Raw genomic sequence first — 21,879 nt, 5'->3', positions numbered from 1 at the left:
CACAGCCTGAGATGCCCTTTCTCCTCCCACCTCCTCCATAGGGTAGGGAAGCCGAGGATGGAGAAACTAGCTTGCCCCCTCCACAAGCCTCAAAGAAGAAACAGCACACTTGGAGACACACACACAAAAGTTTTAATATAAAGTAACACTGAGAGTTCATATACACATCTTAGAAAGTCAGGTCGAGGAGTGTGAAGAGAAGAGCTGCTGTTAGAAGAGAGGGAATTGGGTGACCTCTCCAAAGACAGATGGGCGCTGGCGGAGGGCTGGGGTGTTCCGGCGATAGCCAAACTGACCATTGAACCCCTGGGTCACTTTCAGATTGGCATTATAGTGGTCATGTCCGGTCACCTGCTGGAGGGAATGCCCTTGCGGGACAGAGAGAGAGGCCTGAGCCTGTATTCAGCCCCCTCTTGCTTTCCCCACTCCCATTGGGCTGGTACAGGAGGCCAATCCAGTATAGTCACAGTGCTCCCATGTCCCAACTGAACCCTCAATCCTGAAAAGCCAAGGGTTGGTGAGGTGGAGGAGACAGATGGCATCCTGGAAACCAAACCTCATACTAGGAATGGCATGCAGGAGGAGCGTGAATGGTACATGCTGGGACGGGAAGGGCCAGAAATTTCTGGGCTTGGCTGAACTTGCTTTGCTGCCAGGAGAACTGAGAAAATTTCACCCTTGCATCTCACCCAGCTGGAGAAAATGGATGAGCTCAATTTGGCCAATGGTGCCAGGGGACATGTGACTAGAATGTGGCCAAAGGGTGGTGGAGTTGGGGTGGGAGGAGGGTTCACCCTGCCAGAAAAACAGGTCTCAACTCTCCCTTTTCCTGTTGCTGCTAAATGGGGCCTAGAGAGTGAGCAGGACACAGCCTGCTCTGGGAGCAGTGAGAAGAACACAGGCTTTCGTTGGAAAGAGTAGAATTCCAACCCCAGCTCAGCCCTTCTTAGCAAATCATTTTAACTCCCTAAACTTCAATTTCCCTGGCTGCAACCTGAGGCCACTCTGAGGGTAAAAAGCACCTGACATACAGCGGATGCTCAGTAACTATTAGGGAGCACTGTGACACCATCTGCACATGTATGAGAGGAAGAGCTGGAGGATGCAGTCAGACCCTGGGTCTCTTCCCCCAACCAGGTCTCTTTATGGCCCAGTTTCTCTCTCTGTGGAATGCACACCACTCTTCCTAGGTGGGACCATGGTGAGACTGGAAAGAGAGGTGGCACTTGCCTGCCCCTGCCCAGTTCCTCCTGTTGAGGTATCTCTGTCCTTGCCCGAAGATATGGAAATAATCCACTATCCAGCCATCCCTTCCTGTACCGCCATGATCCTGAGAATGAGGGAGAAAATGCAGAAGACTGTCAGTCATGATGCAGAGAGATGCACAGTACAAACCCCACCTCCAGGCTTGTTTGAGGGAGGGAGAGGTCACAGCCAGGTGTAACAGGGCCAGACAGATTAAATATACTTAGTGACTTATTGCCTTTCAGGGAGAGGCAGTGTAGCCTGGCAGTTAAGGGCTCAATGTCTAACGCCAGAGAGACTGGTTCTAATTCCAGCTCTACCCCTAACAAGCTGTGTGACCTTAGGACAATGACACAGCTTTTTTGGACCTCAATTTCCTCATCAGTAAAATGGGGGTTTGCTTTGAAATTTAAGTGAGATATAAAGGGCCTTCAAATAAAGGGCCTGGCATACTAAAGTTTCAATAAACATGATGTTCATGTAAATGAAAATAATACCTACCACAAATGGTGTCTGTGACGATTAAAGAATACTTACAAAATGGAACATAGAAAATTTGAAAAGTGTGTACACCATATTATTTTTCAAGCTTTTAAACTCTCGAGTTTTCCCCCAGATTCTGGCTCCTTCTGCTATAAAAATTACGAGTAGACAACAAACACACCCAAACATGGCACACACAGATGTGTGTGTCCATATGCATGTACTGAACACACATGCGCACACACGAACACCCGGGACCACAAACACTCCCAAGATTTGTTCACAGAATAACCCGCATTAAGTCCTCCTCTCCCTAAGTCACTGACATGTATTATAGACACAAATATTGGAAGCAAAAGTGTTGAAACAAATTGGAGCTGAGCCTATAATAGCCTCAGAATCTTTGATCCCGGGGAAGTACTCTGCGGGGGAGGGGCAACATCCACGAGGGAAAAGGCCTGGGGAGAAGCGAGGGCTGCAGAACTTTAGGAGGTTTCCTTCCAGTCAGCTCACAGAAGGTCGCAGCGAGCGAGCCCTCTTGAACTATGACGTCACCGGACCGAGGGCACCTCACCTAGGCAGTTCTTTGTCTTTTTACCGATTGTCGGGCTTTTTGAGAATTTGCGGCGGGAGGTCACCCCAAAGGGTGGGTCCGTGATGCCAAAAAGGACAAGGAAACCCATTTGTTTGGCAGAGGCTTGCAGAAACCCAAAATGAGATCATTCTCAAGTTCAGGCGTGGAAGGTGGTTCTGTGAGCTCAGTGAGCTTGCGCTCAACACCTGTCTCCCGCCTCCGCCAGTTCCCGGGTTTCATTAAGAAAACTGAGAGGGTGCGAGTCGGGGAGCCTCCCTGGTGGTGAGGGCGCTGCCATGAGACGCCCGGATCTGGGAAGTCGGCCCCCCAACGAGGGCCAAGCTCTGCGGGCACAAACGGTGGGGTCCTCCGCTGCGCTCCTGTACCTGATCAGTTTTCCGCAAGATGGGCGGAACCACGCGGCTCCGGAAGTACCGGCGGGCGTGGTAGTCCTGCTGCGCGTTGTAGGGTGGAATCGCCGACCAGAGCTTGGGCCTCACGTGCTCATAGGTGCGGGCCATGGTGCTCACGGCCACTCCATCCAAGATGAAGCTCTTCTCCAGCCACAGAGGACACGCGCAAAAGTGCGCCATCCTAACCGCCGCAGCCTCCGAAGGCTTTTCTAGCGCGAGCGGAGGGTCCTAGGTGGGGGCTCCCCTGCGCATTGTTACGTGATGTCAAAGACCCCTGTGACACAAACCCTACTGTCCCCATCCTACGAGGTAGGCTCTCGGGGCTGCGGGGGAAGTTGCTTAAATGGTCCAGAGGTGAGGGATGCTAGGAGGCAACCATGCAAGAGGAATCAGGGATTGAAGAGAAGGGGGATTACTGAATGTCGGCAGTGTTAACGCAGTCGGGCCCAGCTCCCTGTTTTCCTTTTAAGAGCAAGGTTCTCTGCTCCCACTTTATTATATATATTTCCCAAACCCAGTTCCCTTGAAAAGCTTGTACCCAGAAAGGATCAGAAAGAGCTCAGAGAGCATCTACTTCCAACTCTCGTTGTACAGAACTGGAAGTTGAAGCTCAGAAATGTTGGAATATTCCCTAAATCCATTTAGTGGCAGATCCAGAACCAGAATTCAGATCTCCTGATTTCCAGTAAACGCACTTAAAGCACTTCTCCCCTCCCCACCCAATTCTTTTCATCAGCTATTCCTCCTCCCGTTAAATTTAAAAAACCAACAAAACAGTAAAAGTTGTATACTTATCAATAAAACAGTAAGTACCACACTTCCCTCTGTCTAATATTATGTATATATGATAGGATACAGCAAAACATGAACAGTGATTTTCCCTAGTTATTGTTGTTACAAGTGATTTTTCCTTCCTTTATTTTTTACTTCCCAAATTTCCCCCTTGAATAATAAACCCTTATATAGATGCTTTACATATCAAAGTGGCTTATACAAATTCCTCTGCTCCTCACACCAACTCTGAGGTGCTATTATCATTTTACAGATGAGGCAATAAATCCAGGAATTCTTTTATGTTACTATTATACTAGTAACAAATTTATTAGATATAATAATATAAAACAAAAGCACATGTATTAATTAGAAAAAGGTTGCATTATACCTACACGTAATAGTCACCAACCCCAGCATCTCAATGCTCAGCATATTTAATCTTTCTACACTATGACAGGTGAGCTCTTAGCAATCAAATTTGAAATTATAGGAAGTCTATAATTTGAGCCCATTCTATTAAAACGTGAAAAGAACCTGGAAAGAACATTAGAGGACTTGAGAGGACGAGGGGAAAAAATGACAGGCCCAGCTCTCACCTCACATTTGAGGAAGGCAGGTGAGAAACTTCATATTATGCAATGGGATAAAAAAAGATTCATTTAAAATAGAGTACCTGGGGGCTTCATGTCACATTAAAGACTTGAAATTCACCAGCCTGGAGGATGGGGTAGGGGAGGAAGACTGGTCTATTTTACAGACTTTGAGATTTAATATTCCTAAAACCAAGACTGACTCAGTCTAGACAGAGGACTGGTCCTCAATCTTGGCTGCACTTCAGAATCTCTTAGGGAGCTTTAAAAAGTCCTGATGCCTGGGTCCCACCTCCAGTCTGACTTAATTGGTCTGAGATATGACCTGGGCACATTTTCAACTCCTCAGATTGAGAACCACTGCTTTCTAGTTCTGGTACATCTGAAGGACAAAAGGGAAGTCATCTCACCAAGTGACTGTGCTAGGGTCTTCACATACACTCTAATCCTCAGCCTTTCATTGTACCCAATCTTACAGATAAAACAATTTCCAGATACTAGATACGTGGACACAAACTTCAGTGTAAAAATCTTCTTCCAACATCTTTAGGCCAGACTATTGATCCAAACCAGCTGAGTGCTCATTTTCCCCAGACCCTGAATGTCACCTAAATCAACTGTCATGGCTTGGAAAAAAAAGCTAGTGTTACTCTCATGGCTAGGAAAAAAAAGGCTAATGTTCAATACTTTCAGGCAGAATTTGCCAGGGCTCATGCCTGTTGTGCTGGCATTCTATCATCTTTTATTCTCAAGCTAGGGTTTGGCAGATATATGACCATCGTTGTCAAAATATTTTTGATAGCAAAATACTTGCAGATATTAACTTAGTCATCTTCCATGAGAGCAATTATTATGTGTCAGGTTTTACAAATATAAACTCATTTATGTGCCAACTTACCCAAAGGAAACCTGTTAACTGCAGAAGTGCACATATATACACATGTACCTGGTTCCTACTCACATCACTCCTTGAACTCCATGAGTGTTCAGGATCTGACCATACATGCTACCTTATCTCAAATACCTTTCTAACTGTAGGGCAGTCACAGGGATAACCTGTCACCAAGCAGTATCTACCACCTGCAATTTATTTTAAGAACTAAAAAACTCAAGTTTTTACAGCAGAAATTGCAAAGTCCCCAAAGTCTGCACACTGACAGAAGTGCAATGACTGTTTATCTTTTTTTTACACATGCCCACAGAAAGTCTGCACTGGGTAGTTTTATTTTACAGAGGGGGTAAGGGTTAGGTGGTGTCAAGAAGAGTGACATGGAGCAAATAATTTTTATTATTGTTTTTTTCTTTTACAAATACACCGAAGAATCATGCAATGCTGCCAGCATTGGATGCAATCCTGGGCCACAAGTCTGCACATTCCTTTGCAACTGGTCCTGTGATGGCAGAACCTGCATAAAAGAATGATGTGACACATAAGCTCAAAGGGCCCTTTCCTTGTACTCAAGTTAAATCATCCAGTCTCAAAAGCCTAACAACGATGTGGATTCTTTATTACCTTTCATCTCGCCTTTATTGTTTACTATGACCCCTGCGTTATCTTCAAAATAAAGAAACACACCATCTTTTCTCCGGTATGACTTTCGTTGTCGAATTACCACTGCTGGATGTACTGAGAGGGGGGAAAAAAAAGCAGCTGTCATTTAACCTGCCAAGTTCCAGTGCCACCATGAGAAAGCAATTTACACCTTGGCTAGCTCTCCAACATTTCCTATTTGGACAGAACGTATACTCATTAGCTTTTCATTTCCTAAAATCAAGTGTGAAAGACAGTGTAAACACCAATCACCCCTTAAGGAAAGACCTTACTCATTTCAAGTCCAAACTGCCTGCATTTCCTTGCAAGTGTAAATCTGTACTTTGGGAGGACGATTAGCAACACACCAGCAGGAAACTTGCTAAGCACTTTCTATACTTTTCCTCACTTCACCCAAGAGGTGAGTACTATTTAAGATCCTAATGTCAGGACTTCCCTGGTGATCCAGTGGTTAAGACTCCATGCTCCCAATGCAGGGGGCCTGGGTTCGATCCCTGGTCAGGGAACTAGATCCTGCATGCCGCAAAAAGAGATCCCATGTGCCACAGTTAAGACCCGGCACAGCCAAATAAATTTTAAAAAGATCCTAATGCCATAGAATTGGGAATGGGACCCTCCTCACACTGAATGAGTGGAGAGGCCAAGCTATTAACTCCTTATTATGCAATATTCCATCCCAATTCATATCAAAACCTCCAAGTACAAACCTTGACCTAAAAATTAGCACTTTATGCCTTTCTAACTGCAGGGCACATGTTGTTTTAAGAGCAAAACCTGGAATTAACCTAAATATCTCATGACACATGCACAGAACAGAACCATTTAAAATGATTATGTACTTCTGTAATTTTTTAATATGCAAGACAATAATTTGTGAAGCAAAAATGGGTTACGGGAAGGTAATGGTCCCATTTACATTGGAAAGTAGGACATAAAATATTAAAAACGATCATCCCTCGGAGGTCTAAGAGCTGGGTAACTGAAATTCAACTTCTATTTCTTATTAACTCTATGTTTAACTTTTTGAGGAAATGTTTTCCAGGGTCATAAGTAACTTTTAAAAACCTACCTGCTCCAGGGCTTCCCTGGTGGTACAGTGGTTAAGAATCCACCTGCCAATGCAGGCGACATGAGTTCGAGCCCTGGTCCGGGAAGATCCCACATGCCATGGAGCAACTAAGCCTGTGCGCCACAACTACTGAGCCTGCACTCTAGAGCCCACGAGCCACAACTACTGAGCCCACGCGCTCCAGAGCCCGTGCTCTGCAACAAGAGAAGCCACCACAATGAGAAGCCCGCACGCCGCAACGAAGAGCAGCCCCCGCTCGCCGCAACTAGAGAAAGCCTGCGCGCAGCGACAAAGACCCAACACAGCCAAAAATAATAAATAAAATAAATTTAAAAAACCAAACAAACAGGGCTTCCCTGGTGGCGCAGTGGTTGAGAATCTGCCTGCTAATGCAGGGGACACGGGTTCGAGCCCTGGTCTGGGAAGATCCCACATGCCACGGAACAGCTGGGCCCGTGAGCCACAGCTACTGAGCCTGCGCGTCTGGAGCCTGTGCCCCGCAACGGGAGGGGCCGCGATAGTGAAAGGCCCGCGCACCGCGATGAAGAGCGGTCCCCGCACCGCAATGAAGAGTGGCCCCCGCTTGCCGCAACTGGAGAAAGCCCTCGCACGAACCGAAGACCCAACACAGCCAAAAATAAAATAAATAAATAAATAAAGTAGCTTAAAAAAAAAAAAAAAAACAAAAAACCAAACAAACAAAAAACGCTACCTGCTCCTAAAGTGAACATTTTTCCAGACATTCAAAGCATCTACTGCACTTGAAAGAAAGCCTGGATTCAAATCCTGACTGACAGTAGCCTGGAGACCTTGAACAAGTTACTTAATCTTCTGGAGTTCAAGTTTTCCTCTTGTAAAGTAGGGATAATAGTTACATTTCCATATTTAATATCAGACACTAGAAATGTAGGATCTTCTAAGGACAGAGATCCTGGCTATCCTTGAAGCAAGTATTATCTATGTACATAGATGGTCTCTGAGTTTTTTAACAATGGGAAACACACTGAGTGACAGATAATATTGGCTGAGACCCTCCTCCGTTGGACTCTCATCTACTTAGAACAATTTAAATTCTCACAAATGCATCTAGCAAATAAATAAGGCCACACGAATACAGGACTCCGGATTTCCAGTCCTGCTCCTTTCCACATTTCTGTATGTTATAATTAAGTCTAAGGCCAGGAGATGTAGCTGATCCTTGAAAAATGAAGGGTTAGGGGCGCCAGCCCTCTGTGCAGTCTAAAATCCATGTGTAACTTATAGTTGACCCTCTGCATCCACTGATTCAACCAATCTCAGATAGCGTAGTACAGTAATATATTGTGGGGAAAAAAAAAAAATCCATAAATGGACGCATGCAGTCCAAACCCACGTTGCTCGTTGTTTAAGGGTCAACTGTATTCATTTAGAAGAAACAAGGACCAAAGAAAAAATTAAGAGTTGGAAAGTCAGAACTATTTTTAAAACCATGAAGTGTCCTCTGGTCTGTCCCACAACTGATTTGAGACAGACAGCACATCCTGCTGCCACCTCACCCATAGTGATGGACAATTGTTCTGCCCTTCCCTGACAGCTCCCCAGGCTACAGATCAGACCCAGCAAGTGTTCTAAGAGGAAAGCCTGTCTAGTTGCATGCTGATCCCAATCAACACATTGATTTATCAATGCTTAAGCACAATGCTTATTCCTTGCCTACCAAGCCCCCAAGTGAATATTAGAGGTCAACAAAGTAAGATTTCTGACCAAAAGGCTAAACACCTGGGGATAGAGTAGGACACAGACCTTCAAAGAGTAACTGTGATACATGGCTGAGACCTGTCACACGTGTACTGCGCATTAAGAGGACTTCTCAGAAAAAGCAAAACATCCCAGGCCAGAGACAAACTAAGCAGGCACAGGAGAAAAGTTCAGGAGCTGGAAACTCAAGTACACTGAGTATCAGAAGCTCTTAAGTCAGTCAAGTCAGAAGTGTCTGAGGCCCCCCTCTAACCCATACATCTAGTAGGAAAACTTTTGGGGGTTGTCCACGATTAAGCAATGAGCAGCTCCTTGTTTTAGTTTCTACCATAACACATTTAGAAGCAACCATGCCAAACTTTTGACAAGTCACAACCCTGAGTTAATCTCATCTATGTATAATTATTCCTTTTCAAATTAGTAGTTCCTGAAAAAGGAAACTTGCCTGAGGTGACTTGAGTCTTAAGGCTGTGATCTCACCTGGTACCACCATGTTCATCTGTAGCCTAGGAGTCAGCAATTAATTAAAGACCTGCTCTCATAGAAGAGACAACCCTAGTAGGGGGCACAGCAAAAATCTGAGGCACAAAGGAAGGGATTTAAGTTGGAACAAAAAAACCAAGAACTAAAAGGAGAGCTGGGGAAGGAACTATGTGGATGGACTGTAAATCCCAGGACAGAGCTTTTGCTTCTATAGGTATAAATATGTGAGGTGGTCTGTTAACTATCGGCTGAACTTGCTGGGGGAAATGGCAGGGTAAATATGCAGAGCCCCTAGCTTACTTCAGAAGCCAACTAAGAACTTAACTGGGGGTGGGGTGGTGGTGGTGGATGAATTGGGAGATGGGGATTGACATACATACACTATCAATACTATGTGTAAAACAGATAACTAATGAGAATAACTAATGAACTGTACGGCACAGGGAACTCTACTCAATGCTCTGCGGTGACCTAAATTGGAAGGAAATCCAAAAAAGAGGGGATATATGTATACGTGTAGCTGATTCACTTTGCTGCGCAGTAAAAACTAACACAACATTGTAAATAAAGCAACTATACGCCAATAAAAATAAAAGAATGGTCTTTAAGACAGCAAGAATAGAACTTCAACTGCAGCTTATCTCACACTGCCTCTCAAAGAAAATCAAGCTTTAAGAGGCCCTGAGAATGGTAAAACTACTGTTCTATTTTCCAATAGAGGGAGAAGTCCTTCAACTGTCCACAGACCAAAAGGAGGATCTGGTCTCTCTACTGACCCTTCTTTCTGAGCTCTGGTTTGCCTTTCTTGACTGTGGCCATCACCATGTCACCCACACCAGCAGCAGGAAGTCTATTCAGTCGTCCCTTGATCCCCTTCACAGAGATGATATACAGATTTTTGGCTCCTATAAAAGTAAACAAAAACAACAAAAAAAGTTTTTTTTGAGGGCCTGTGAGGCAGTTCTGCATTTCCCCAACACCTCCAAGGCCTCCCCCTCCACACACACTCCCAAGCAGTTAGTCCCCCAGGTGGAACACCTTGTCACACCACCGATTGAAGCAAAACAACACAACATGCTGCTGCTTCACCCAAAAGCAGTGTTTTCACTCTGCCCTTTCTTGACGGCTCAGTGGGTCATTAGCAAAAGGCCCACTGAGTGCTTTTAAAAGGGGCAGTTTGGCAGAGTGCAGCCGAAGGTCTCACCTGTGTTGTCAGCACAGTTGATCACGGCTCCAACCGGAAGACCCAAGGAAATCCGGAATTTCGCACCAGAGGACCCACCACGTCCTGTAAGAAAGAAGGGAAACAGGAGAGGTCCCTTCACATTCTTAAGCTATATATTCATTCGCATGTGCTTCGGGGAGCGGTACACTGTAGATTCGCTCTCTCTAGGACTCCTTATCCCCTCCCCGTGTGCCACCCAGTTCTCAAGGCAAATAGCCAATTCCTCACTATTAGCACATTACATTGAGATTAAGGGACCTGGACGACTCAATTCTCGATCCAACTTTTGCACCACGTAGTTCTTCCTACAAGGCGGGAGACCGCACAAGTCGCCCACTCTGGGGATTAAGCCAGTCCAACTCCAACCCCATTACTGACGCGCTAGGCGCGGAGTGAACCCGCGGGATTCGGTCAAGAATCACGACTGGATCCTGCGAACTCAACCCTCCAGGCCCCCCCCGTCACTTTCGGGGGCTCTCCCGGTGGTCTCGCGGTGTCCCTCCACTCCCTCTCCGGCCCGGAGCAGAGCAAAGCGTCCCAGCTGCCCATGGCCGCCGTTCCCGGCGAGGCCAGCAGCCACTTCGCGACAGATGGCGAAGGATCTCCCAAAGCCAAAAACTCACCTCGCTTCGACATCTTGAACGCCGGAAAGGGACAAAAAGGAAGTAGTTACACAGGACACTGAGATCTCAACGCCAACGCCCCGCCCAATCTGGTCACGTGACCTGGTGCTTGTTCAATCCGCCTCTCTTCCCCAGGGCGCAGTCTTATTACGTCATAAATCCTGGACATCGTGTAGAGCTCTCGCTGTGAAGTGGGCGGTGGAGGGGTTGAGGGCTGCAGGAGCGTGCATGGTATCCAGTGTACACTGCATACGAACTCGAAAGTAGTTGTTTGGGACAGAGAAACATTGGTTTAATTTATCGGAAAACCTCTCTGAGCACTAAGTATGTGCCAGGGACTTCGATGGACGCTAGAGGTTCAGAAATGATTAAATGGTCTGTGCTGTATAGGGGCCTCCAAAGAACACACGGCGTCAGGGGCTAGAGGGAAAGAGTTCGAAACGGTTTCATTAGGTTGTGATATAACTGAGAAGTACCATTATAGCGCTACAGATAATTCTATATGTGTGTACTTGGTCCCATACCCATCTGTATTTTAGATATCTTGCTTTATTCATTACTCCTTTCACTTCTCCCATTCTTCGGACTTCTTTCTGTCGATATATTCATCCAAATATTTATTAAACGACTACTTTATGCCAGATTCTGTTTTGGGCATACGCTAGACTACATCAGAGAACAAAACAGATCAACATTTATGCCCTGTGGAGCGTACATTCAGCCAGGGTGGCGGTGAAGGTGGATATTAGATACTAAGCCATAGACGTAGTAATTGCAGTATACAGTATGTTAGATGGTGATAAGTACTATGAAAACAAAAGTAGAAAAAAGTAAGAGAGGTCTGAAAGTGGGAGGAGAGACAGATTGCAATTCAAAATAGAATGATCAGTGTGGGCTTCATGGAAGAAGTTGACATTAGTGTGAAGATTTTTAAGGTGAGGGAGCTAGCAATATGATTGTCTAGGAAAAGCAGTCCAGATAGAGTCATCAACCAATGAAAGACCCTAAGGTGGGATTGTGCCTGAACAATGTGAGGACCAGCAAGGAAGCCAGGAGTGACTGGACAGAGTAAGTGAAGGGAAGAGTAGTAGGACAGAAGGTCAGAAGTAATGGAACTGGACCATTAGAGCTTTGTACACTGCTATGGACTTTGACATTTACAGACTGAAATAGGAAACCAATGAGTAATAAGCAGAGGAGGGACATGATCTGACTAATATGTCAGAAGGATCACTCTATTTGAGACTAGGCTGTGGGAGGGAACACAAAGATACAATAAGGCGATCTATTGGGAAGCTCTTGCAGTAACTCAGGAGAGAAATGATGGTGGTTTAGACTAAAGAGGTAGCAATAGAAGTAATGTGATCAGATTCTGGATATGTCTTGGAGGTAGAGCCAACAAAATGTGGGGTGCAAAAGAAAGAGAAGAAAATGTTTCCAAGGCTTTAGTTCTGAGCAAGTGGAAGATGGCATTGCCATCAACTGAGATGGGGAAAGCTATGGGAGGAACAGGTTTGGGGGTAAGAGTATGAGTTCAGTTTTGGACATGTTGAGTTAGATGTCTGTTAGACAACCAAAAGAAATTTAAATAGCAAGTTGGACATATTAGCCTGGAGTTCCAGAAAGAGGGAGATATAAATTTGGCAGTCGTCAGCATAGAAGTATATTTAAAGACATGATAGTGGATGAGTTCACAAAGAAGCAAGGGTAAATAAAAAAGACCGTGGGCTAAGCTCTGGGGTACTTCAACTTTAAGAGGTCTATAAATTTATACATTTATAAATTTCTCTTATCACTCTTAAATCCTTCACTTGCTCCTGCCTGTTTCTCTAGTTACCAGTTTTTCTCTCTCCTTCACTTCTCAGCCAAATTCCATGTGTTTCTGAATGTATGATTTCATTATCATATTTGTCTCTGTTGATAAATGAAACTAGCATCCATCCAGGTGTCCCTCTGGGATTCCTGTCCAATTTCTCTTCAGTCTGCCTTCTCAATGTCTCTCGAATATATCCACTTCTCTCCATCTCCTCTGCTAATGCTCTGGACCAAGTCACCTCCATCTCTTGCCTAAACTATTTCTGAAGCTTCCTAACATGTCTCTTGACCTCTATTTCTCCCCCCTCCATCCACTCACTCTTCATACAATGGCCAGAAATAATTTTTCAGAAATGTAAACATTACTATGTCACTCTCCTGAAAATCCTCCAATGGTTTCTGTACCCTTAGAATCAAAGTTAAAATCCATATCACAGCCTACTAGGCCCTGATTTGGCATTGTCCTACCTCTTAACCTCATCTTGCACCGTGCTCTGTCTTGCTCTGCAGGGTTGACGTTTTGGTCCCAGATACCATCCATGCTCCTGAATACCCATAGGCCTCACACATGCTTGGAATACTCTACCCTGCCTACCCGTATCATGTATTTCACGTTTACTGATTTTTCAGATCTCAGCTTAAATATCTTTTCCTTAGGGAAATTCTACCCTGACCTCTCTCACGTAGTATTTTTCCTTCTTACTATTTATTTCAATTCTTCAATATATATTTGATGACTTTGTTGAATAACGATCACCCCCAACTAGTCTATATGCTCCATTAAAGGCTGAGCCCATGTTCTCCTTTTCATTCAGTGGTATATCCCCAGCATTCAGCATAGGGCCTGGCTCAGTAAATACATGCTGAATGATTGCTGAACAAATGAAGAAGTCTACCTCTATGGTCTCCATACGTCAGCATCCTTGTGTGAAGGAATTTTTATTCATCTATGGCAAAATTAGAAATATTTGGAAAACACAGTGTTTCTTATAAAGCTCCATTTGCTCAATTTAAAGGACTGCCTATTATTCTGGGATTATCTTCTTTCATTTTTCTTGTTAAAAATGTTCCTTTCAAACCTATGTCAACTGTCAACTTTCTACCATCCCAACACTGCCCTTTTTTTTTTTTTTTTTTTTTGTAATTTCAGTGGTCCATGAAAACCAAAGGTCTGGGAATGATCTGTCTCTATTTCCTTACTTCCTGCATGCACATGTTCCTTGAACCCATGTAGTGTAGTTTATGTCCTCACTACATGACTGAAATTATACTACAAATTATATATACTGAAAAATTATACTAGAAAGGTCACCATGACCTACTCTTTCCAAAATCCAAGGACCCTCCTCAGTGTTTATCTTACTTGACCTCACAACGTTTCACACTGGGGCCCTTCCCATCTTCTCGACACTCTTCACCCATGGTTTCCATGATGCTAATAATAATAGAAGTTACTATTTTTGGAGTGCTACTAAGTACCAGTCATTGAGTTAAGCATTTTACAGGAATGTGACTTCTTGAATCCTCCCCACAACCCTGTGACTTAGGTATTATTATTCTCATTTTTCAGATGAGGAAACTGAGAAATAGAAAGGTTAAGCCGTGTGTCCAAGATCACACAGATCATGAAAGGTAGAGATGGAATGGCACCCTGAGTCTGGCTGATTCCAAAGAACAGGCTCTAAGCCACTCTGTTGTATTGTTCTCTCCTCCTTACTCATTGTCCCTTCTCAGTGTATTTCCCTGAGTGATCACACCACCCAGTAGCTTCCATTACCATCAATATGCTGATAACTCCCAAGTCTGTATCTCTAGCCCAGACATTTCTGCTTAGCTCTAGCCAGTGCATGGAACCAACGACTGGGACACCTCCACCCCACAGGCACTTCAAACCTGACGTCCAAAGCCGAAATCATGATTTTCCCAGAAATTTTGCTTTTCTGCCTATATTAGTTGTCTTGATTGGTGCTACTAATTTTTCTGTCCATGCATCTAAAAGTCTGCCGTTGGTTCAAGCCTATTGCAACAGCCTCCAAATGGTCTGACCATAACCTCTGGTTGCTTAAAAGCCTGTACTGGCCCTCTAGTGCCTATGGAATAAAGTCCAAGCTCCTTAGCATGGCATTGGAATCTCTTCCTGAAATGGCTTACCTTCTGCCTGGACTCATCTCCCGTCACCTCGCCTCTTACACTTCACACTCCGGAAACAGCAAACTGCTTAGGGTTTCAGGACTCTTTCTTGCTTTATCCACTACATGTTCTTCAAAATTCTTCGATGTCATGTCTTTTTGAACAAGCCGTCTCTTCCCTGTGCCATTTCACAACCCCAGCATGCTCTTCCCCAAACCACCTCTTTACTTAGAGCAGTCATTCTCAATTATCTTTGTCTGAATATTCTTTACATTTTTAAGTTATTGAGAACTCCAAAGAGGTTTTGTTTATACAGTTATATCTATTGACATTTACCAGATTAGAAATTTAAATTGTGAAATGCTTAAGGTAATAAATCCACTACCTGTTAAAATACATAACATTTTAAAATGAAAAAGAACTGTATTTAAATTTTAAAAATAATGAGAAGAATAGCTTTGCTTTACATTCTGTTAGAAATCCCTTTAATATCTGGCTTAATGAAAGACAGCTGGATTTTCACTGTTTAGTCTGTTGTGACATCATGTAGCCTCTGGAAAGCTCCACCGTACTCATGAATGGATAAGAATGAAACAGGTAAGTAACAAAGTATGAAATAAATTCTTTTTTCCTATGTAGAAAGTGTCTCACAGGCAGACCTCCAAGAATTCAACTCCCAAACCACAGACTGGGAACCACTGACGTAGAGATAGAGAACACAGGAAATTCCTTTGCTCATTGACCTCACTAGAATATAAAGTCTACTATGCTGTAGTTTATTACTTTTTGTATTCCCAGAAAACACTGAAGAATGACCAAATATTCGCTTGGTTAGTACCACCTTTCTTTTCTACCATCTTTGGGATGATTTAAGGTTTAAAAGGAGAACCTGAGGGGGCACCCGGATTTGAACCGGGGACCTCTTGATCTGCAGTCAAATGCTCTACCCCTGAGCTATACCCCCTCTGCTGGCAAGTAGGAGATTACAGCTTATTTGTAGTGTTTACTGACCAGACATTGCATTGGTCATTAACAATAGTTTGATATGTATGACCAATTGTTTCAGGTTTCCTGGGGTGATGCTAAAGAACCAAGAGAAAAGGCAATTTGCACCCAAGTGGTAGAAGGGGAGGGCGAAGTCTGGTCTGAGCTGGGCTTGAAGGTCCTGTGGGGTGTGCGATGGGATTTCTCTCCTTCAACAACAACAACCTCTTGTACCTCTGGCATCTTGGAATTCTTTAAGTCTAATTTCCATCCTCCCTGCCTGCACCCCGAGCTGCACTGGATCCCCCCAGCCTGTGCTTTGCACAGGAGAGGAAGTGCTTCCTTTGTCCTTCCCAAGACACCCCTGCTCTTGTACCAGACGTGCCCGCAGTATCTCCATTCTCTCCAGCATCTTCAGTCTCTTCCACTTGCTTGGCTCCTTCAATCATCAGCAGGTTTCCCTAGACTGGAAAATCTTCCCTTTAGCTGTTATCGCCTGTCCATTTCTTCTTTCTCACTACCAATTTTTAAGAAAGTCTGTGACTTCATTTCTCTGCTTATCAACAAGCTGTCTCCGTAGTTCTGTTACTCTCTACCTTTACTTTCTCGACTGTCAGGTATTTTTTTCCCCTTGGAGTATGTATCTTGTTTCTCCAACTAGACTGTAAGTTCCTTGAGGGCAGGGATCATGTTGCATTTCTTTTTGTATTCCCCACAGTGGCACAGTGCCTGGTTCACTATAAGCCCTGGGTGGTACCTATCAGCCAAACCTAATTAAACTCAACTGTGGCATTCCACCAAGCTTGCACCCAAGAAGCAGAATGTTGTTAGGGGAGAGCTCAGAAGTCTGGGTCGCTCCACCAATCTCAGACAGTCTCCCTGTTTATTACTCTTCCACCACTGACTGACTAGTTTCACTTTCTCACTCTCTAAAATGACTATTTCACATACGTTCTCCAGTCTCAAACCTTCTACACCTTATCTTTCCTCCTCAGAGAGTGCTGAAGAACTGGCCCCTTGCTTTTTGGAGAAAGTCAGAATCAGTCAGGAGCAGGGTTGGCTAAAGACTGGCTCCAGGGGACCTGATTTTTAGCATTTGCCAATTCCCATAGTGCAAATTCGCCCACCTGTTAATTTCCAGTGAAGTCAACTGGCTTTAAAAATACCTGAAAATTTAACAATTGGTTCTCACAAGCCGGTATGAGTCGAATCTAGTGCACTTCTGGGATTGACTCCCTCTTTCACCAGCTACCAACTATACACTGACAACTCCCCAAATTATGTTTCCAACCTAGACATTTCCCTGAACTTCAGAATTAATTGGATCTCCACCTGCATACTTAACATCTCCTCTTAAATGTCTACAGGGCACCTCAAACTTAGCATATTGACCTCATACTAGAATGTGAAGTCTATGAGGATAGGAGGCTGTACTTTATTACGTCTGTTTCAGAGCTTTAAAAAGAAACTCTTGAGGGTTTTTTTGTTTTTGTTTTTGTTTTTCCGAAACTTACTCCTTTCTCAGTTCTTTATCTCTGGAAACCACATCCACCCAGACAGTGAAGACAAAAAAGAAGAGTTATTCTTTTTTTTTAAATTTATTTTATTAAAGTATAGTTGGAGAATTAAAGGGAATGGGTGTCGGAGGCAGAGGTTCTGAAGTTCACGTCTCCTAGAAGGGGAGGGGAATGAAAGGCTCTCGGTGAAGAAGGACTCCTCAGAGCCTTTCTCTCCTGATGACAACGTGACTCTTTCCAGAGAGCAGCAGTGTCAGCTCTGGAATGTCTAAGGAGAGGAAGGGCTTAGTGACCAGAGTCTGCTGGCAGCACAGGATCCTAGGTCCAGAACCCTTCAGATCAACTTACCAATAAGTTCACTATGTAAAACAGTTAAATTTGGTTCAAATGGGGAAGGATGAGAGTTATTCCAACCTGGCAACACTCCCTACCCCCATTGGGGGTCCCTACAGTAGAGGCTCCAGGGAGTACCTTGAAAACCGTTGGAAAAATTCTCCTCATGAATGACTTGAAATGCCATGTCTGTAATATGCTACATTCAATTTTTTTACCCATTCCAATTATTTTTCTATTTTTCTGCCAATCTCATACTTTAATTAATTTAGAGCCTGAGAGCTTTGTAATATAACAAAGGAAGAAATTGAAATGTCTAATAAATAAGTAAAATAACAACATGTTTTTTGGGGGGGGCTGGCGTATTAGTGTATTTCTTTAAAATAATGTCTACTATTGGCAGGAGTTGACTAGATACCTTCAACATAGAGATTCACTTGGTAAAACTATATATTGATCAATAAAAAAATAAATGAATATAGTTGATTTACAATTTTGTGTTAGTTTCAGGTGTACAGCAAAGTGATCCAGTTATACATATATTTTTATATATTTTTTCATATTCTTTTCCATTATGGTTTATTACAGGATACTGAATATAGTTCTCTGTGCTATACAGTAGGACCTTGTTGTTTATCCATTCTATATATAATAGTTTGCATCTGCTAATCCTAAACTCCCAAGCCATCCCTCCCCCGCCCCTTGGCAACCACAAGTCTGTTCTCTATGTCTGTGAGTCTGCTTCTGTTTCCTAGGTAAGTTCATTTGTGTCATATTTTAGATTCCACAGATAAGTGATATCCTATGGTATTTGTCTTTCTGTTTCTGATTTTACTTAGTATGATAATCTCTAGGTCCATCCATGTTGCTGCAAATGGCATTATTTCATTCTTTTTTTATGGCTGAGTAGTATTCCATTGTAGATATGTACCACATCTTGTTTATCCAGTCATCTGTCGATGGACATTTAGGTTGTTTCCATGTCTTGGCTATTGTGAATAGTACTGCTGTGAACACGGGGGTGCATGTATCTTTTTGAATTATAGCTTTGTCCAGATATATGCCCAGGAGTGGGATTGCTGGATCATATGGCAACTCTATTTTTAGTTTTTTGAGGCACCTCCATACTGTTTTTCATAGTGGCTGCAGCAATTTACTTTCCCACCAACAGTGACTCTAAAGAAAAGCCATTCTTGATTCTGCTCTTTCCCTCATCTTTCTCAAGCCATCCAGTGTACAGGAAGGACATGGCTCCCCTGCCATGGTTGGTCTGGATGCCTGCTCTCCTCTCTCGCTCTGCTGTTCTCCCTGTGATAAGCTAAACAATGGGCCTCCAAATATGTCCACATCCCAAGGCCCTTGTGAATATGTTATCTTACATAATAAAAGGGACTTTCGAGATGTGATTAAGGGTCTTGGGTTGGGGACATTATCCTGGATTATCTGAGTAATCAGAAGAGTCCTTATAAGAGGGAGGCAGGAGGATCAGAGTCAGAGATGGAGAGACGTGAGGATAGGAGCAGAGATCAGAAGGTGAGGAGATGCAACCTTGGCTATGAAGATGGAGGAAGGGGCCATGAGCCAAGAAATGCTGGCGGACTCTACAACCTACAAAAGTCAAGGAAACTGATTCTACTCTAAAGCCTCCAGAAGAAATGTGGGCATACCAGCACCTTGATTTTAGTCCAGTAAAATTGATTTTGGAATTCTGACCTCCAGAACTGTAAGGTAATAATACATTTGTGTTGTTTTAAGCAAATAAGTATGTGGTAATTTGTTACAGCAGCAACAGGAAACTAATACGTCACTGTAGTCTCAGACATTGCTACCATCTCTCACTTGCACTGTTGCAATAGAATCCTACCTAACCTCTCCCTCTCTCTTTTTAAAAATTTTATTGTGTCCACTTTTCTTCTTTTCCTTTATTGTGGTAAGAACACTTAACACGAGATCTACCCTCTTAACAGATTTTTAAGTGTACAATACAATGCTGTTAACTATAGGCACAATGTTCAACAGCAGCTCTCTAGAACGCATTCATGTTGTATAACTGAAACTGTATGCATTGATTAGCAACTCCCGGTTTCTCTCTCCTCATCCCTGGCAACCACCATTCTACTCTCTGCTTCTATAAGTTTGATTGTTTTAGGTACCTCATGTAAGTAGAATCATGCAGTAATTGCCCTTCTATGATTGGCTTATTTCACTTAGCATAATGTCCCCTGTTGTCGCATATTGCAAAATTTCCTTCTTTTTAAGGCTGAATAGTAGTCCGTTGTATGTATTCTCTGTTTCTACTCTTCACTCCCTGTAAATCTCCCCCACAATAGCGTGAATGATGATTTCCAGTCCCTCTGCTCAAAACTGTCCAACGGCTGGCTTTTCATCCATTTGGAATAAAATCCAAACTCCTTACTTGGGCCTATAAGGCTCTCTGGCTACTTCTCCAGCTCTCTTGAATCACTCTCCCCTGTTTCATGTTCCTCCAGCTACTCTGGCCCTCCAGCCTTTGCAGTGGCCATTTCCTTTAGCTGGAATGCCTGCCCCTGACAGATGGGCTGGGCAAATGGCTGTCTCTTTCATATCATTCACATCTTAACTCCAAAATCACCTGCAAAGAAAAGTTTTCCATGACTCTCCGCCTTGAAATACCCACCCTGGACCTCCCTAACACACCATCTTGTTTTTCATTTTAGTCACTTCCCTTATTACTACTGGGCATTTCCTTGTTTATTCATTTGTGCATTTGTTTCTATTCTGACTCCACTAGATTTTAAACTCAGTGAGGCTGAGAACCTGTGTGTCTTTCTATTTGAAATTATGTTCTGCACTTAGAGTGGGGCACATAGTAGTTGCTCCATAAAAAGAGAGAGGGACCACCAGGAAAGTCTCTCAGTGGAGATGTCTGTTCAGCTGGTGTTTGCATTCTTTTTAGAGAGACCAGGGGAAAGGATTCCCTATTCAGTTTTGCAAGAAGCTCTTCTCTGACTTCTTAGGTTGAAGAGATGAGTGGGATTGTGGATAAAGAATTGAACCTAGAAAAAGGCAGATTGGTACCTAGGTTCACATGTTTTCAAAATCCCACGGTTTTAGTTAGTCTTTTTAAACTCGTTATTACTAAATTCAGTATCATGTAACAAGAAGAGACTAATTTTGGATATTTTCAGAAGGAAAAATTTGGAATGGATTTAAAAAGAATTTACCAACTTTTTGGAAGGAGAGGGGGTATAGCTCAGTGGTAGAGCATTTGACTGCAGATCAAGAGGTCCCCGGTTCAAATCCGGGTGCCCCCTAATCTACCTTTCTGTTTTCCACAGCCACTCAGGTTAACCCCGAATAACCCAAGAGTCTGAGGTTTCTGAATCCAGGATCCAAAGAGGATCCTGGAGATCCTCTTGCACCAGGTGAATTTTTTCTCTCCCCAGAAGTCACACAGGGGTGACTCTACCATGTTTCAGCTGCATACCCCCACTCAGTGGCAAGAAGCCTCAGCAGGCAGAAAGAAGGCTGAGACCCTTCCAGACTTATTGGTTTAACGTTAATTACAGTTTCTTTGCGGGGGGAGGGGGGATGGAATGTTGGGGCGGGGCAGTATTATTTTGCCTAGTTCATACTCTGACCAGGCAGATTAGAACAGAATCCAAGTTCAGAAGGTTTATATAGTGGCGAAGTTTAACGAGACACAGCATAGATGTAAGAAGGAGGGTGAAAAGTGGACGGCTTTCTCCTTCTTTATATTAGTTCAAAGGCAGGGCTTTGGCCCGTTACACCTACAGGTGGTGAGTTTGAGGCCTGATGTCCAGGAAAGGGGTGAAATATTAGTTATTTCTCGGGTCTGGGCTTTGCACCGCACGGCAGATCTGTTTAATCGTCATGTCCAGCTTCGCGATGCGTCGCACAGTAATGGGAGCCGTGGGGAAAAATGCATTCGAGTAGTATTCCCCGGGGGCCCCGAGGGCTGACACAACCAAATTCCGAGTTTAAAATATCACAACTGCCCCCTGTCTGAAGAAGCATGCCTCTCCCACTATCCTTTCTTTTTCCTTTTTTTGGGCAAAACTTAGTCGAGAGGCCTTGCTCCCTTCTCGTTTTCCTCCGACCCAACACTGATACCGTCAGTCACGCAGCCAATAGATATCTGTCCCCATCTTTAGGTTATGAAACTTGATGGCCTTTTATTATTTGTTCAGTGGTTCTCAAAGTGTCGTCCAGCAGCATCAGCATTCCCTGGGAACTTGTTAAAAATGCACATTCTCGGGGTCCCACTCCAGGCCAAGAGAATCAGAAACCGGGAGGTGCTTTAACAAACTCTCCAGGTAATTCTGACGCAGG

The 21,879-nt window shown here is 43.7% G+C and overlaps 2 protein-coding genes and 3 non-coding genes across 5 annotated transcripts; 1 reads left to right on the top strand and 4 right to left on the bottom strand.

The window, feature by feature from the left end:
* Positions 1-169: 169 nt before the first annotated feature.
* On the bottom strand, positions 170-2,895 carry SPMAP1 (sperm microtubule associated protein 1). Its single transcript, XM_007177522.2, has 3 exons — positions 2,689-2,895; positions 1,231-1,330; positions 170-368 (listed from the first exon to the last, which is right to left on the bottom strand). The coding sequence occupies exons 1-3, from the start codon at positions 2,893-2,895 to the stop codon at positions 211-213; spliced, it is 465 nt and encodes a 154-aa protein (XP_007177584.1). The 3' UTR covers positions 170-210.
* Positions 2,896-5,351: 2,456 nt separating this feature from the next.
* On the bottom strand, positions 5,352-10,901 carry RPL23 (ribosomal protein L23). The gene is made up of 5 exons (XM_007177523.2): positions 10,769-10,901; positions 10,125-10,208; positions 9,697-9,825; positions 5,593-5,706; positions 5,352-5,485 (listed from the first exon to the last, which is right to left on the bottom strand). Exons 1-5 carry the CDS (start codon positions 10,779-10,781, stop codon positions 5,403-5,405), a joined length of 423 nt encoding a protein of 140 aa, XP_007177585.1. The 5' UTR covers positions 10,782-10,901; the 3' UTR covers positions 5,352-5,402.
* Positions 9,958-10,093, bottom strand: LOC114237101 (small nucleolar RNA SNORA21). Its single transcript, XR_003622877.2, has one exon. It is a non-coding gene; the product is annotated as a small nucleolar RNA SNORA21 (small nucleolar RNA).
* Positions 10,902-15,605: 4,704 nt separating the features above from the next.
* On the bottom strand, positions 15,606-15,677 carry TRNAC-GCA (transfer RNA cysteine (anticodon GCA)). The gene has a single exon. It is a non-coding gene; the product is annotated as a tRNA-Cys (tRNA).
* Positions 15,678-20,768: 5,091 nt separating this feature from the next.
* TRNAC-GCA (transfer RNA cysteine (anticodon GCA)) lies at positions 20,769-20,840 on the top strand. Its single transcript has one exon. It is a non-coding gene; the product is annotated as a tRNA-Cys (tRNA).
* Positions 20,841-21,879: the final 1,039 nt, after the last annotated feature.

Source organism: Balaenoptera acutorostrata, chromosome 20, assembly GCF_949987535.1.
Source record: "Balaenoptera acutorostrata chromosome 20, mBalAcu1.1, whole genome shotgun sequence".
NCBI lineage: Eukaryota > Metazoa > Chordata > Mammalia > Artiodactyla > Balaenopteridae > Balaenoptera > Balaenoptera acutorostrata.
Note: the sequence above shows the minus strand (reverse complement) of the source record. Positions and strands in the feature narration are given on the sequence as shown.